The sequence below is a fragment of the Bombina bombina genome, chromosome 7 (assembly GCF_027579735.1).
Source record: "Bombina bombina isolate aBomBom1 chromosome 7, aBomBom1.pri, whole genome shotgun sequence".
Lineage (NCBI taxonomy): Eukaryota > Metazoa > Chordata > Amphibia > Anura > Bombinatoridae > Bombina > Bombina bombina.
Window position 1 is genome coordinate 201916363 of NC_069505.1, and position 15067 is coordinate 201931429.

General features: G+C 36.9%; 1 protein-coding gene across 1 annotated transcript in view; it reads left to right on the forward strand.

Annotated features, from left to right (window-relative positions):
- Nucleotides 1-15067, forward strand: part of LOC128636300 (astacin-like metalloendopeptidase) — a 231116-nt gene that overhangs the window by 169248 nt on the left and 46801 nt on the right. The window contains exons 6-7 of the mRNA XM_053689331.1: nt 2335-2416; nt 2536-2663. Of these exons, the coding sequence (XP_053545306.1) occupies nt 2335-2416; nt 2536-2663 (210 nt within the window). The remainder of the gene's footprint in view (nt 1-2334; nt 2417-2535; nt 2664-15067) is intronic.

Genomic DNA, 15067 nt, shown 5'->3' on the forward strand with positions numbered 1-15067 from the left:
TTTTATGTTACAGCTTTGTAGCGTAAAACTCATAACTACTGACTTTCAGTTTACGTTATGGATATTGAAGTTTTAGGCTGTACCGCTCACTTTTTGGCCTCTCAATCAGACTCGTAATACCGGCGCAAAGGAAGTACCATTGAAAAATGACTTTTTGAAAGCTGCGGTAGTTACGTTGCGTTACGGCCAAAAAAGTGTGCGGTGCCCCTAAACCTGCAAGACTCGTAATACCAGTGGTAGTGAAAAAGAGCTGCTTTTTCACTCATACAGCAAAACTCGTAATCTAGCCGAAAGTTGCTTAAAATTTCATGCTCTATCTGAATCACGAAAGAAAAAAATTGGGTTCAGTGTCCCTTTAAGATTGCATGCTCAGTCTGAACCATGAAAGAAAAAATTGGGTTTAGTATCCCTTTAAACTATGTCTAGAGCCTTCTCTTATTACAAGAACATCCATCTTACACTATCATATTACAGGGAGTGCAGAATTATTAGGCAAATGAGTATTTTGACCACATCATCCTCTTTATGCATGTTGTCTTACTCCAAGCTGTATAGGCTTGAAAGCCTACTACCAATTAAGCATATTAGGTGATGTGCATCTCTGTAATGAGAAGGGGTGTGGTCTAATGACATCAACACCCTATATCAGGTGTGCATAATTATTAGGCAACTTCCTTTCCTTTGGCAAAATGGGTCAAAAGAAGGACTTGACAGGCTCAGAAAAGTAAAAAATAGTGAGATATCTTGCAGAGGGATGCAGCACTCTTAAAATTGCAAAGCTTCTGAAGCGTGATCATCGAACAATCAAGCGTTTCATTCAAAATAGTCAACAGGGTCGCAAGAAGCGTGTGGAAAAACCAAGGCGCAAAATAACTGCCCATGAACTGAGAAAAGTCAAGCGTTCAGCTGCCAAGATGCCACTTGCCACCAGTTTGGCCATATTTCAGAGCTGCAACATTACTGGAGTGCCCAAAAGCACAAGGTGTGCAATACTCAGAGACATGGCCAAGGTAAGAAAGGCTGAAAGACGACCACCACTGAACAAGACACACAAGCTGAAACGTCAAGACTGGGCCAAGAAATATCTCAAGACTGATTTTTCTAAGGTTTTATGGACTGATGAAATGAGAGTGAGTCTTGATGGGCCAGATTGATGGGCCCGTGGCTGGATTGGTAAAGGGCAGAGAGCTCCAGTCCGACTCAGACGCCAGCAAGGTGGAGGTGGAGTACTGGTTTGGGTTGGTATCATCAAAGATGAGCTTGTGGGGCCTTTTCGGGTTGAGGATGGAGTCAAGCTCAACTCCCAGTCCTACTGCCAGTTTCTGGAAGACACCTTCTTCAAGCAGTGGTACAGGAAGAAGTCTGCATCCTTCAAGAAAAACATGATTTTCATGCAGGACAATGCTCCATCACACGCGTCCAAGTACTCCACAGCGTGGCTGGCAAGAAAGGGTATAAAAGAAGAAAATCTAATGACATGGCCTCCTTGTTCACCTGATCTGAACCCCATTGAGAACCTGTGGTCCATCATCAAATGTGAGATTTACAAGGAGGGAAAACAGTACACCTCTCTGAACAGTGTCTGGGAGGCTGTGGTTGCTGCTGCACGCAATGTTGATGGTGAACAGATCAAAACACTGACAGAATCCATGGATGGCAGGCTTTTGAGTGTCCTTGCAAAGAAAGGTGGCTATATTGGTCACTGATTTGTTTTTGTTTTGTTTTTGAATGTCAGAAATGTATATTTGTGAATGTTGAGATGTTATATTGGTTTCACTGGTAAAAATAAATAATTGAAATGGGTATATATTTGTTTTTTGTTAAGTTGCCTAATAATTATGCACAGTAATAGTCACCTGCACACACAGATATCCCCCTAAAATAGCTATAACTAAAAACAAACTAAAAACTACTTCCAAAACTATTCAGCTTTGATATTAATGAGTTTTTTGGGTTCATTGAGAACATGGTTGTTGTTCAATAATAAAATTAATCCTCAAAAATACAACTTGCCTAATAATTCTGCACTCCCTGTAGTTGCAACCTATGCTGAATGTCCTTGTGAATATAATCAAGCTGCATATATTTATACTCTTTAAAATTCTTCCTAAAATGAATGAATGTTAACACATTGAAATAAAAAATACACTAAATGAATATGTTTTAGTCCTCCCTTAAATGCATAAGTACAAGTTGGGTTGATGTTATTACTTTGTGGAATTCTAAAGTAAATATCTGCTTTAGTAAATTATGTAAAGAGACAATCACATAATATTTAAAATGAATACTTGATTCAATATTCTGTGCTAAACTGTTTCTGTAATGTATTTCTAGAAAACCTTAAGCATTTTGAAAAAATTGAGACAAATAATCTGGGAACGCAGTATGATTTTAAGTCTGTAATGCACTATCCTAGGTAAGTTCCTATTTGTTATCTATTCACCCATAGATATGATGACCACAAGAATTCTTTTTACCAAATCAATGCTTACATTTTCATATTAGTCATTTTGATTTGTCTTATTTTTCTCACAGGGATGCATATAGCAAAACTCCTGGACAGGCAACCATAGTTCCAAAATCCAAATTACATACTTCTGTTGGTCAGAGATTTGGGTTGAGCAGGCTGGATGTTGAAAAAATCAAACGGCTCTATAACTGTGGTAAGGACATTATCTTGTGGACCAGGGATGGCCAACTAATGGGTCATGGACCAAATGGGGCCCTCTCCTTTGCACTAGTTTTTGTGGGCCACAAGTTAACTAGCAGAACTAGGAAAATATCAAACACACATTTTTATTTTTTAAATACTTACATTTTTGTTACGGTAAACAGACCACCGATCCTCCGCACGATTCTCCTTCTGTATTTTGCATATCGATGATGAATCTGGCTTCCTCCAATTGTTGCCTGCCCCACAAGCTGGACGCCAATGATTGGAGGAAGCCAGATTTGTCATCGATCTGTAAAATACAGAAGGAGAAGCAGCGGTCTGTTAACGGTCACAAAAAGGTAAGTATTTTTTTTTATGAATTAAAGTGCCCCTTTTTTTTTTAATATTGTGCTTTAATTCATTATACTTTACAATAACTTTAAGACTTCTAAAATATTGATGTACAGCCCCCATGTGTTAGGAAGTTGACCATGGGGCCTAGTTATCAAGCCGTCAACCTCAAATACGCTGGAATTCCGCAGCGTATTTGTGGCGAGGCTGATATGCCTTAGTTATCAAAGGCTCGAGACCGGCAAAAGTAGAATTTTGTGACGTAAGCTTCGATCCGCCGGACTCAGTCCGACACAGATCGATTCTTACGTCACTCCAGATGTTCCGCACACAAGTGCGGCACATTCTCACTACTTTTGCTAGTTATCAAAAAACTAGCAGGTACGCTCGGCACTTTTACGGCCCAGCGTACCTGGTTTTCAAACCGCCAGCCTGGAGGCGGCGGATCCCATAGGAATCAATGGGAGTCTGACCATAGCGAAAGTACAAGTTCGCTGCTGACAGACATCCCATTGATTTCTATGGGAGCTGTCTGCACCTAACACCCTAACATGTACCCCGAGTCTAAACACCACTAATCTGTCCCCCCTACAGCGCCGCAACTAAATAAAGTTATTACCCCCTAAACCGCCGCTCCCGGAGCCCACCTCAAGCTACTCTATACATATTAACCCCTAAACCGCCGCTCCAACAGCCCACCGCAACTATAATAAATGTATTAACCCCTAAACCGCCGCTCCCTGAACCCCCCGCAACCTATATTAAATGTATTAACCCCTATCCTGCCCCCCCTACACCGTCGCCACCTATAATAAATTTATTAACCCCTAATCTGCCCCCCCTACACCGTCGCCACCTATAATAAATTTATTAACCCCTATCCTGCCCCCCACTACGCCGCCGCCACTGTAATAAAATTATTAACCCCTAAACCTAAGTCTAACCCTAACCCTTACGCCCCCCTAACTTAAATATTAATTAAATAAATCTAAATAAATTAACTCTTATTAACTAAATGAATCCTATTTAAAACTAAATACTTACCTTTAAAATAAACCCTAATATAGCTACAATATAAATAATAATTATATTCTAGCTATCTTAGGATTTATTTTTATTTTACAGGCACCTTTCAATTTATTTTAACTAGGTACAATAGCTATTAAATAGTTATTAACTATTTAATAGCTTACCTAGCTAAAATAAACTGAAATTTACCTGTAAAATAAATCCTAACCTAAGTTACAATTACACCTAACACTACACTATACTTTAATAAATTATTCCTATTTAAAAATAAATACTTAACTGTAAAATAAACACTAAGATAGCTATAATATAATTAATAATTATATTGTAGCTATCTTAGGATTTATATTTATTTTACAGGTAACTTTGTATTTATTTTAGCTAGTTAGAATAGTTATTAAATAGTTATTAACTATTTAATAACTACCTAGCTAAAAGAAATACAAAATTACCTGTAAAATAAATCCTAACCTAAGTTACAATTAAACCTAATACTACACTATCATTATATTAATTAAATAAACTACCTACAAATAACTACAATTAAATACAATTACATAAACTAACTAAAGTACAAAAAATAAAAAAAGCTAAGTTACCAAAAATAAAAAAAATAAGTTACAAACATGTTAAAAATATTACAACAATTTTAAGCTACTTACACCTAATCTAAGCCCCCTAATAAAATAACAAACCCCCCAAAATAAAAAAATGCCCTACCCTATTCTAAATTAAATAAAGTTCAAAGCTCTTTTACCTTACCAGCCCTTAAAAGGGCCATTTGTGGGGGCATGCCCCAAAGAAAACAGCTCTTTTGCCTGTAAAAGAAAAATACAACCCCCCCCAACATTAAAACCCACCACCCACATACCCCTAATCTAACCCAAACCCCCCTTACAAAAACCTAACACTAATCCCCTGAAGATCATCCTACCTTTAGTCGTCTTCACTCAGCCGAGCCACCGATGGAACCGAAGTGGACATCCGGAGCGGAAGAAGTTAATCCTCCAAGCGGCGCTGAAGAAATCTTCCATCCGATGAAGTCATCATCCAGGCGGCGCTGAAGAAAAGTCTTCGATCCGGCCGATGTCATCTTCAAAGAGGCGCTGAAGAGGCCTTCTATCCGGGCGAAGTCATCTTCCAAGCCGGGTCTTGAATCTTCCTTCCGCCGACGCGGAACCTCCTTCTTCACCGACGGACTACGACGAATGAAGCCAATCGGAATTAAGGTATGAAAATTCTGATTGGCTGATGGAATCAGCCAATCAGATTCAAGTTCAATCCGATTGGCTGATCCAATCAGCCAATCAGATTGAGCTCGCATTCTATTGGCTGATCGGAACAGCCAATAGAATGCGAGCTCAATCTGATTGGCTGATTCCATCAGCCAATCAGATTTTTCCTACCTTAATTCCGATTGGCTGATAGAATCCTATCAGCCAATCGGAATTGAGGGGACGCCATCTTGTATGACGTCCCTTAAAGGTGCCTTCATTCGTCGTAGTCGGTCGGTGAAGAAGGAGGTTCCGCGTCGGCGGAAGGAAGATTCAAGACCCGGCTTGGAAGATGACTTCGCCCGGATAGAAGACCTCTTCAGCGCCTCTTTGAAGATGACATTGGCCGGATCGAAGACTTTTCTTCAGCGCCGCCTGGATGATGACTTCATCGGATGGAAGATTTCTTCAGCGCCGCTTGGAGGATTAACTTCTTCCGCTCCGGATGTCCACTTCGGTTCCATCGCTGCTCGGCTGAGTGAAGACAAGGTAGGATGATCTTCAGGGGATTAGTGTTAGGTATTTGTAAGGGGGGTTTGGGTTAGATTAGGGGTATGTGGGTGGTGGGTTTTAATGTTGGGGGGGGGTTGTATTTTTCTTTTACAGGCAAAAGAGCTGTTTTCTTTGGGGCATGCCCCCACAAATGGCCCTTTTAAGGGCTGGTAAGGTAAAAGAGCTTTGAACTTTATTTAATTTAAAATAGGGTAGGGCATTTTTTTATTTTGGGGGGGTTTGTTATTTTATTAGGGGGCTTAGATTAGGTGTAAGTAGCTTAAAATTGTTGTAATATTTTTAACATGTTTGTAACTTATTTTTTTATTTTTTGTAACTTAGCTTTTTTATTTTTTGTACTTTAGTTAGTTTATGTAATTGTATTTAATTGTAGTTATTCGTAGGTAGTTTATTTAATTCATTTAATGATAGTGTAGTGTTAGGTTTAATTGTAACTTAGGTTAGGATTTATTTTACAGGTAATTTTGTATTTCTTTTAGCTAGGTAGTTATTAAATAGTTAATAACTATTTAATAACTATTCTAACTAGCTAAAATAAATACAAAGATACCTGTAAAATAAATATAAATCCTAAGATAGCTACAATATAATTATTAATTATATTGTAGCTATCTTAGTGTTTATTTTACAGGTAAGTATTTATTTTTAAATATGAATAATTTATTAAAGTATAGTGTAGTGTTAGGTGTAATTGTAACTTAGGTTAGTATTTATTTTACAGGTAAATTTCAGTTTATTTTAGCTAGGTAAGCTATTAAATAGTTAATAACTATTTAATAGCTATTGTACCTAGTTAAAATAAATTGAAAGGTACCTGTAAAATAAAAATAAATCCTAAGATAGCTAGAATATAATTATTATTTATATTGTAGCTATATTAGGGTTTATTTTATAGGTAAGTATTTAGTTTTAAATAGGATTAACTTAGTTAATAAGAGAAATATTATTTAGATTTATTTAATTAATATTTAAGTTAGGGGGACGTTAGGGTTAGGGTTAGACTTAGGTTTAGGGGTTAATAATTTTATTACAGTGGCGGCGGCGTAGTGGGGGGCAGGATAGGGTTTAATAAATTTATTATAGGGGGCGACGGTGTAGGGGAGGCAGATTAGGGGTTAATAAATTTATTATAGGTGACGACGGTGTAGGGGGGGCAGGATAGGGGTTAATAGGTTTAATATAGGTTGTGGCGGGTTCAGGGAGCGGCGGTTTAGGGGTTAAACTATTTATTTAGTTGCGGAGAGGTGCGGGATCAGCAGGATAGGGGTTAATAACTTTATAATAGAGGGCGACGGTGTAGGGGGGGGGCAGGATAGGGGTTACTAGGTATACTGTAGGTGGCAGCGGTGTCCGGGAGCGGCGGTTTAGAGGTTAATACATTTATAAGAGTTGCGGCGGTGTCTGGGAGCGGCGGTTTAGGGGTTAATACATTTATAAGAGTTGCGGCGGGGTCTAGGAGCGGCGGTTTAGGGGTTAGTAACTTTATTGAGTTGCGGAGGCTCCGGGGGCGCCGGTATAGGGATAGAACAGTGTAGTTTAGTGTGAGTGCTTAGTGACAGGCTAGCAATAAAGCTGGGAAAAAGCCGAAGAGCAGCGAGATCGGATGAGTGATAACTGTCACAGTCCGCTGCTCATCGCCCCGCGGCTTTTTGACAGCTTTATTTGATAACTTAGGCGTATTTTTTCAGGTCCGCGGCGGCGAAGGTAGGCGAGCTTAGGCGGGCGTATTGGCCCGGCGAAGCCAGAAAAGTAGACGGCTTGATAACTACCCCCCCATCTCTGTTATAGATAATACTGGGACCTTTTGAGTAAAAAGAGATGGGTGAAAATAAATGAGTATATATTCCTAACAATTGCTTTTTTTACATAAATGATACTTAAATTAGTAGAACCAACTAATAATATATGTGAAGAAACAGCAATTATGTTTATAAAATCTCTTTATAAAACATTAAGGTCCAGATTACAAGTGGCACGCTATTTAGCACCTTTGCACGAGTGTTAACACTACCAGAAGTAATCTTTTTAACAAGCTGAAGTTGAAATTTTTGGCAGATTACAAGTGGCACGCTATTTAGCACTTTTGCACGAGAAGTAATCTTTTTAACAAGTTGAAGTTGAAACTTTTGTGCGCAAGCGAAACCCGACGTGAACTAACCAAAGGATTTTTGATATTGCAACTGTGCTAACTTATTCTGCCCATAGAGTTCTCAACTGTGCTAACTTATTAGAGTTCATAGAGTTCTTATTCTGCCCTTCAATGGAGCGTGCAGAAGAAAAAAAACTTACACTGCTAACCCAACAGGAGTTATTAATATTTCACATTCTAATATTCTTCATGAACAGGAAAATATTTTTTTTATTTTTAATATATATATATATATATATATATATATATATATATATATATATATATATACTGTATATATATATATATATATATATATATATATATATATATATATATATATATATATATATATATATATATATATATATATAATTATATATATATATACACATGTATATATATATATATATATATATATATATATAGAGAGAGAGAGAGAGGGAGAGAGAAGAGAGAGAGAGAGAGAGAGAGAGCTAAATATGTCTACTGCTATAGATATATCGGTATAGATAAATATTTTACATTAACATTATCAGATATATATATATAGAAATATATATTTAATAATAAAAATTACATTTTGTTTCTAAGTGAATGAGAGGGGAATTTAAAATATGTGTAACGTGCTTCGGGTTGTGTTTTTTAGCAGTAACATGGTGTCAAGTTAGCGCACATGAAGAATGAGTTACCTTAAGGTGTGTTATGTAAATATTAAATATAAAATATTGAAAAAATATTAATTATTAATAATTATAGATACTGTAAAATATACATATTATATTCTATGGATTTTTTTTGAGTATTGTAGTACACATATAGTAATATTTACATTAATTATTAATATTTTTCAATATTTTATATTTAATAAATACATAACACAGCATATATAACTCATTGGGCTCACGCAAATTAAGAATTAGTGTACTCCTGTCAGATTTGCGCACACAAACCTGACAGGAGTAAACTAATTCTTCATGTGTGCTTTCCTGACATGAGCTATATTAAGGTGCATTATGTATTTATTAAATATTGAAAAATATTAATAACATGTAAATAATTGTTATAGATATACTAAAATATTCTAAAAAAACCCCCATAGAATATATATGTATTTTTTACAAGAGCTATAATAATAATTATTATTAATATTTTTTTTTAAACGTTTTATATTGAATATTTACATAACGCGCCTTAAGATAACTAATTCTTCAGGTGCACTAACCCAAGAATGTTCTTCACATTAAAAATGTTTTAATTAAATATATATTTCTATGTACAGTATATCTGATAATGTTATTGTAAAATATATACAGGGAGTGCAGAATTATTAGGCAAATGAGTATTTTGACCACATCATTCTCTTTATGCATGTTGTCTTACTCCAAGCTGTATAGGCTCGAAAGCCTACTACCAATTAAGCATATTAGGTGATGTGCATCTCTGTAATGAGAAGGGGTGTGGTCTAATGACATCAACACCCTATATCAGGTGTGCATAATTATTAGGCAACTTCCTTTCCTTTGGCAAAATGGGTCAAAAGAAGGACTTGACAGGCTCAGAAAAGTCAAAAATAGTGAGATATCTTGCAGAGGGATGCAGCACTCTTAAAATTGCAAAGCTTCTGAAGCGTGATCATCGAACAATCAACCGTTTAATTCAAAATAGTCAACAGGGTCGCAAGAAGCGTGTGGAAAAACCAAGGCGCAAAATAACTGCCCATGAACTGAGAAAAGTCAAGCGTGCAGCTGCCAAGATGCCACTTGCCACCAGTTTGGCCATATTTCAGAGCTGCAACATCACTGGAGTGCCCAAAAGCACAAGGTGTGCAATACTCAGAGACATGGCCAAGGTAAGAAAGGCTGAAAGATGACCACCACTGAACAAGACACACAAGCTGAAACGTCAAGACTGGGCCAAGAAATATCTCAAGACTGATTTTTCTAAGGTTTTATGGACTGATGAAATGAGAGTGAGTCTTGATGGGCCAGATGGATGGGCCCGTGGCTGGATTAGTAAAGGGCAGAGAGCTCCAGTCCGACTCAGACGCCAGCAAGGTGGAGGTGGAGTACTGGTTTGGGCTGGTATCATCAAAGATGAGCTTGTGGGGCCTTTTCGGGTTGAGGATGGAGTCAAGCTCAACTCCCAGTCCTACTGCCAGTTTCTGGAAGACACCTTCTTCAAGCAGTGGTACAGGAAGAAGTCTGCATCCTTCAAGAAAAACATGATTTTCATGCAGGACAATGCTCCCTCACACGCGTCCAAGTACTCCAAAGCGTGGCTGGCAAGAATGGGTATAAAAGAAGAAAATCTAATGACATGGCCTCCTTGTTCACCTGATCTGAACCCCATTGAGAACCTGTGGTCCATCATCAAATGTGAGATTTACAAGAAGGGAAAACAGCACACCTCTCTGAACAGTGTCTGGGAGGCTGTGGTTGCTGCTGCACGCAATGTTGATGGTGAACAGATCAAAACACTGACAGAATCCATGGATGGCAGGCTTTTGAGTGTCCTTGCAAAGAAAGGTGGCTATATTGGTCACTGATTTGTTTTTGTTTTGTTTTTGAATGTCAGAAATGTATATTTGTGAATGTTGAGATGTTATATTGGTTTCACTGGTAAAAATAAATAATTGAAATGGGTATATATTTGTTTTTTGTTAAGTTGCCTAATAATTATGCACAGTAATAGTCACCTGCACACACAGATATCCCCCTAAAATAGCTATAACTAAAAACAAACTAAAAACTACTTCCAAAACTATTCAGCTTTGATATTAATGAGTTTTTTGGGTTCATTGAGAACATGGTTGTTGTTCAATAATAAAATTAATCCTCAAAAATACAACTTGCCTAATAATTCTGCACTCCCTGTATATATCTATTAGAATAGATATATAAGTATAGGTATATAGATATATATAGAAATATTTTTTTTAAATAAAAATAAAAGTTTCCTGTATGTGAAAAACATTGGGATGTTAAATATTTACAATATTTAAATACACAGTAAAACACAGTCAACTAGATTACAAGGTTTGTGCTATAGAGGGTGCAAAACGAACGCAACAAACGTTGCATTATGTCACCCTCCATAGCGCTGCCATTACAAGTTTTTAAAAATCCGCCTTGTGCGTGTGATATGGTGGCGATGAGCTCCATACCACACAAAATCCAAGGGCTGCTTTGATGTGCTCATGCACATTTTCTTCATAGACATCAAAGACATCATGTTAGACATCATAGACATCATGTTAGAAAAAAAAATAACACCTGAAGCGCGGAATGGTGTTCGCTGTAATGCAACCCCATTGATGTCTATGGGGAAAAAAAAGTTACGTTTAAACCTAACAAAAACCCCACGTCTAAACACCCCTAATCTGCTGCCCCTGACATCGCCGCCACCTAAATAAAGTTATTATCCCCTATTCCGCGGCTCCCCGACATCGCCCTCACTAATAATAAAGTTAATAACCCCTAAAGACCGCTACTCCATAACCTGGCAGCCTGCTCTGAGCAGGTGGACAGACATCACCGCAATTCAACCCGATCGAGTACGATCAGGTTGATTGACACACCCCTGCTGGTGGCTGATTGGCTGCGAATCTGCACGGGGCGGTGTTGCACCAGTATCTCACAAGAGCTGCTGGTGCAATGCTGAATACGGAGAGCGAATTGCTCTCCGCATTCAGCAAGGTCTGTCAGACCTGATCCGCACTGTCGGATCAGGTCCAACAGATCTTTGTTAAATAGGGGCCTATATTTTAAACTAACATTACTATTATACAAAAATTAAAATAACTACAAATTAAATAAACTAAATTAGACATTAAAAAAACCTAACACTACTAAAAAAAATTAAATCTACAATTACAAAAAAATAAAAAGTACTAGATTACAAAAAAAAAATAATACTAAATTACAAAAAATAACAAACACTAAATTACGAACAAAATTATCCAAGATAAAAACAATTACATCTAATCTAATAGCCCTATAAAAAAGCCCCCCCAAAATAAAAAAACCCTAGCCTACAATAAACTACCAATAGCCCTTAAAAGGGTCTTTTGTAGGGCATTGCCCATAAGAAATCAGCTCTTTTCCCTGTAAGAAAATACAAAGATCCCCCGAAAGTAAAACCCACCACCCAACCAACCCCCCAAAATAAAAAACTTAACTCTTACAAAAACCTAAGCTGCCCATTGCCCTGAAAAGGGCATTTTTTAGTAGTGTTAGGTTTTTTAATACCAGAAAGATAAGAACACAAAGCGCATCCCAGATTCAAGGTAAAACGTTTTCAACTTTATTTGTGCACACAATCTATTGCACTTACAAGAGATCCATTTAAAAATGCCTTATAAAATGTCTTATACGAGAGTCTCTCCACTCCACACGATTCAGCAGGTAGTGACCTCTGCTCCTCTGTGCATTCACGGACTCAGGCCAATAAAATTAAATATATAAAAAATTCAGCTTAAAAGATGTCTCTTCTTAAGTGCAGAGTCTTGTAGTTAAAAATAGACCATCCTGTCTATGTGTTTCGTTTGTCCTCTGCAAACTTTCTCAAGACAATGGATGTATACATTTACATGAGGATCCCCTTGTTAAATAGAGCTTTACCTGCTCCTCCTCTTCCTGTTGCTGCGGAGACTAGACACAAAACAAACCCGCCCACTAGCCATGTGCTGCTACGGCATATATCCTGCCTTATAAAACTGTGTAAAACAAAAACGAAGTACATATACAAGAACAGCGTATATAAAATATGTTACACCACTTCGCACACCCCCTAACACATACGGTATGATGAGCAGGTATCTTTTAACAATCAACACATATTGCCTCTATCTCTTTCTAAGTGACAGCACAGCGTGTATCTTGAAACGCTCACCTCACCTTTACATGATAAGGCCATAATAAGGATGTCAAGCTATCCGCCCTTCCTATTGCGTATATATTTACACAGCTTTTCCTAAATCGTAGTATATTACCTCATCTTCTGTCGTGGACATTATTCCTTTTCTGCTGCTGATGACTACCTGAATGGCTGACTTCATGTATAAAACCAGGACCCTATTGAGCGGCGATACTAGCTTATGTTTACTACGCCCCTCTCTCTACGTAACTAATTACGCAGAGTGTAAACACTAGACGCCCAATGGTTATTATTTACTACATCTGTGTTTCATTAACCATTTATGATGTGGGTTATATACCCGCTATAATAACAATCACTATTGTGTGAATTCTATGCATATTGCCTAAATATAATAACCATTCTTATACGGGGTTATTCTGATCTATTATTTCATATATATTATAACATTAAAATAATAATAATAAATTGATTAACTAAACATATTAGTATTAATAATCCTAGTCCCTACCCTATTCCAAAGGGGTATGAATATGATATGAAAATAAAGCGTTTAATTACTCTTACCTTGTGACTCCCCTATACAAATCTCTTTATTATACTCATAAGATGTTTCCAACTCATGATTCAATTTAAAATACCTAATAGTCTATTTGAATAACTCAGTACATGACTATATAAAATATATATTTGAAAAAATATTAACAACCCCCTCATTCTATGGATGTAACTAAAACCCTATTTTACTGGGATAAAACTTATAACATGAACACCTGTAAGTCTAGGTCTATGTTAAAGCCTTTGGGGGTAAGGCTTTCTAGTTCTTGAATCCACCTAGTTTCCTTTTGTCTTAGTATAATGAACCTCTGATGCGGATTATCTCCCGCCGGTACCACTTCTAGGATACTAATACGTAGGCTACTAGGATCTTTATTATGGTAAACTCTAAAGTGGTCGGACATGCTATGGGTTCTCAAGCCTATTTCTATATTATTTAAATGCTCATAACATCTCCTTTTAATTTTCCGTTTCGTTCTCCCAACGTAAATCCTACCACACCCACAGGTAAGACCATAGACCACAAATGTGGAGTTGCAGATGCCTCTAGATTTAATTTGTACCTGTTTGGAACTATTCCAATTCATAAGGCTGTCTCTATTTGCGAGGTGTGTGCCCATACAGCACTTACTACGACCACATTTGTAAGTCCGGGGCTTACCCGTGACCCATTGAGCAAGGGACCCTATTTTGTTATTCCTGGTTGTACCTTTTAAATTAGATGGAGCTAAAATATTTTTTAAATTTTGATTCTTTCTAAATACCACTAGTGGTTTTTCTCCAATCTCGGTTTTCAGTATAGGATCTGCCTTTAGAATATCCCAATGTTTACGCAGAGTTTTTCTGATAAACCTTGCACCCTCACTATAAGTGGTAATGAACCTAACTTTTTTGTCCCGATCATCACTACTGTTTGACGTAGTTTCTTGATTAACTGTTAGTAAGCTGCTACGTTGACATGTTGCATTCCTGGCTTAACTTACTAGTTTTTCATCGTACTCTTTTTCTATAAGCCTATTCTGGAGGATATCTGCTTCCTTATTATAATCCTCTAGTTTAGAACAGTTTCGCCTAATCCGGCGAAACTGCCCATATGGAATATTTTGCTTCCAATAACTGTGAGGAAGCAATTCTGTTTATTAGTAACATAATGCTCCACTTCTTTATATCACAAATGCAGTAACAGTGTCACTCCGGAAAGCATAATTGTCAAAGATTCATAAAATAGTGCAATATAACACATTCTGATATAGATATAAGTATAAGCGTATACAATTATATATTGTGTACGAGGTTGAGCGCAGCTCAATAGTTTTTTTATTGTAGGTTTTTTTTAATGTGTTATTTAGTTTATTTAATTTGTAGTTATTTTAATTTTAGTATAATAGTAATGTTAGTTTAATATATAGTTTAAACTTTTTAAATTATTTTTTAATTTCACAGGTAAGTTTTTATTTATTTTAAGATAGGGATATTGTAATTTTAATTTAAAGTTAGGGGGTTGTTAGGTTTAGGGGTTAATAGTTTAATTTAGTTTTTTTTTATGTGGGGGGCCGGCGGTTTAGGGGTTAATAGGTTTATTTAGTGGCAGTGATGTGGGAGGCCAGAGGTTTATGTTTTAACTTTTAACTTTATTTAGTGGCTGCGATGTCGGGGAGCGGCAGAATAGGGTTAATATCTTTA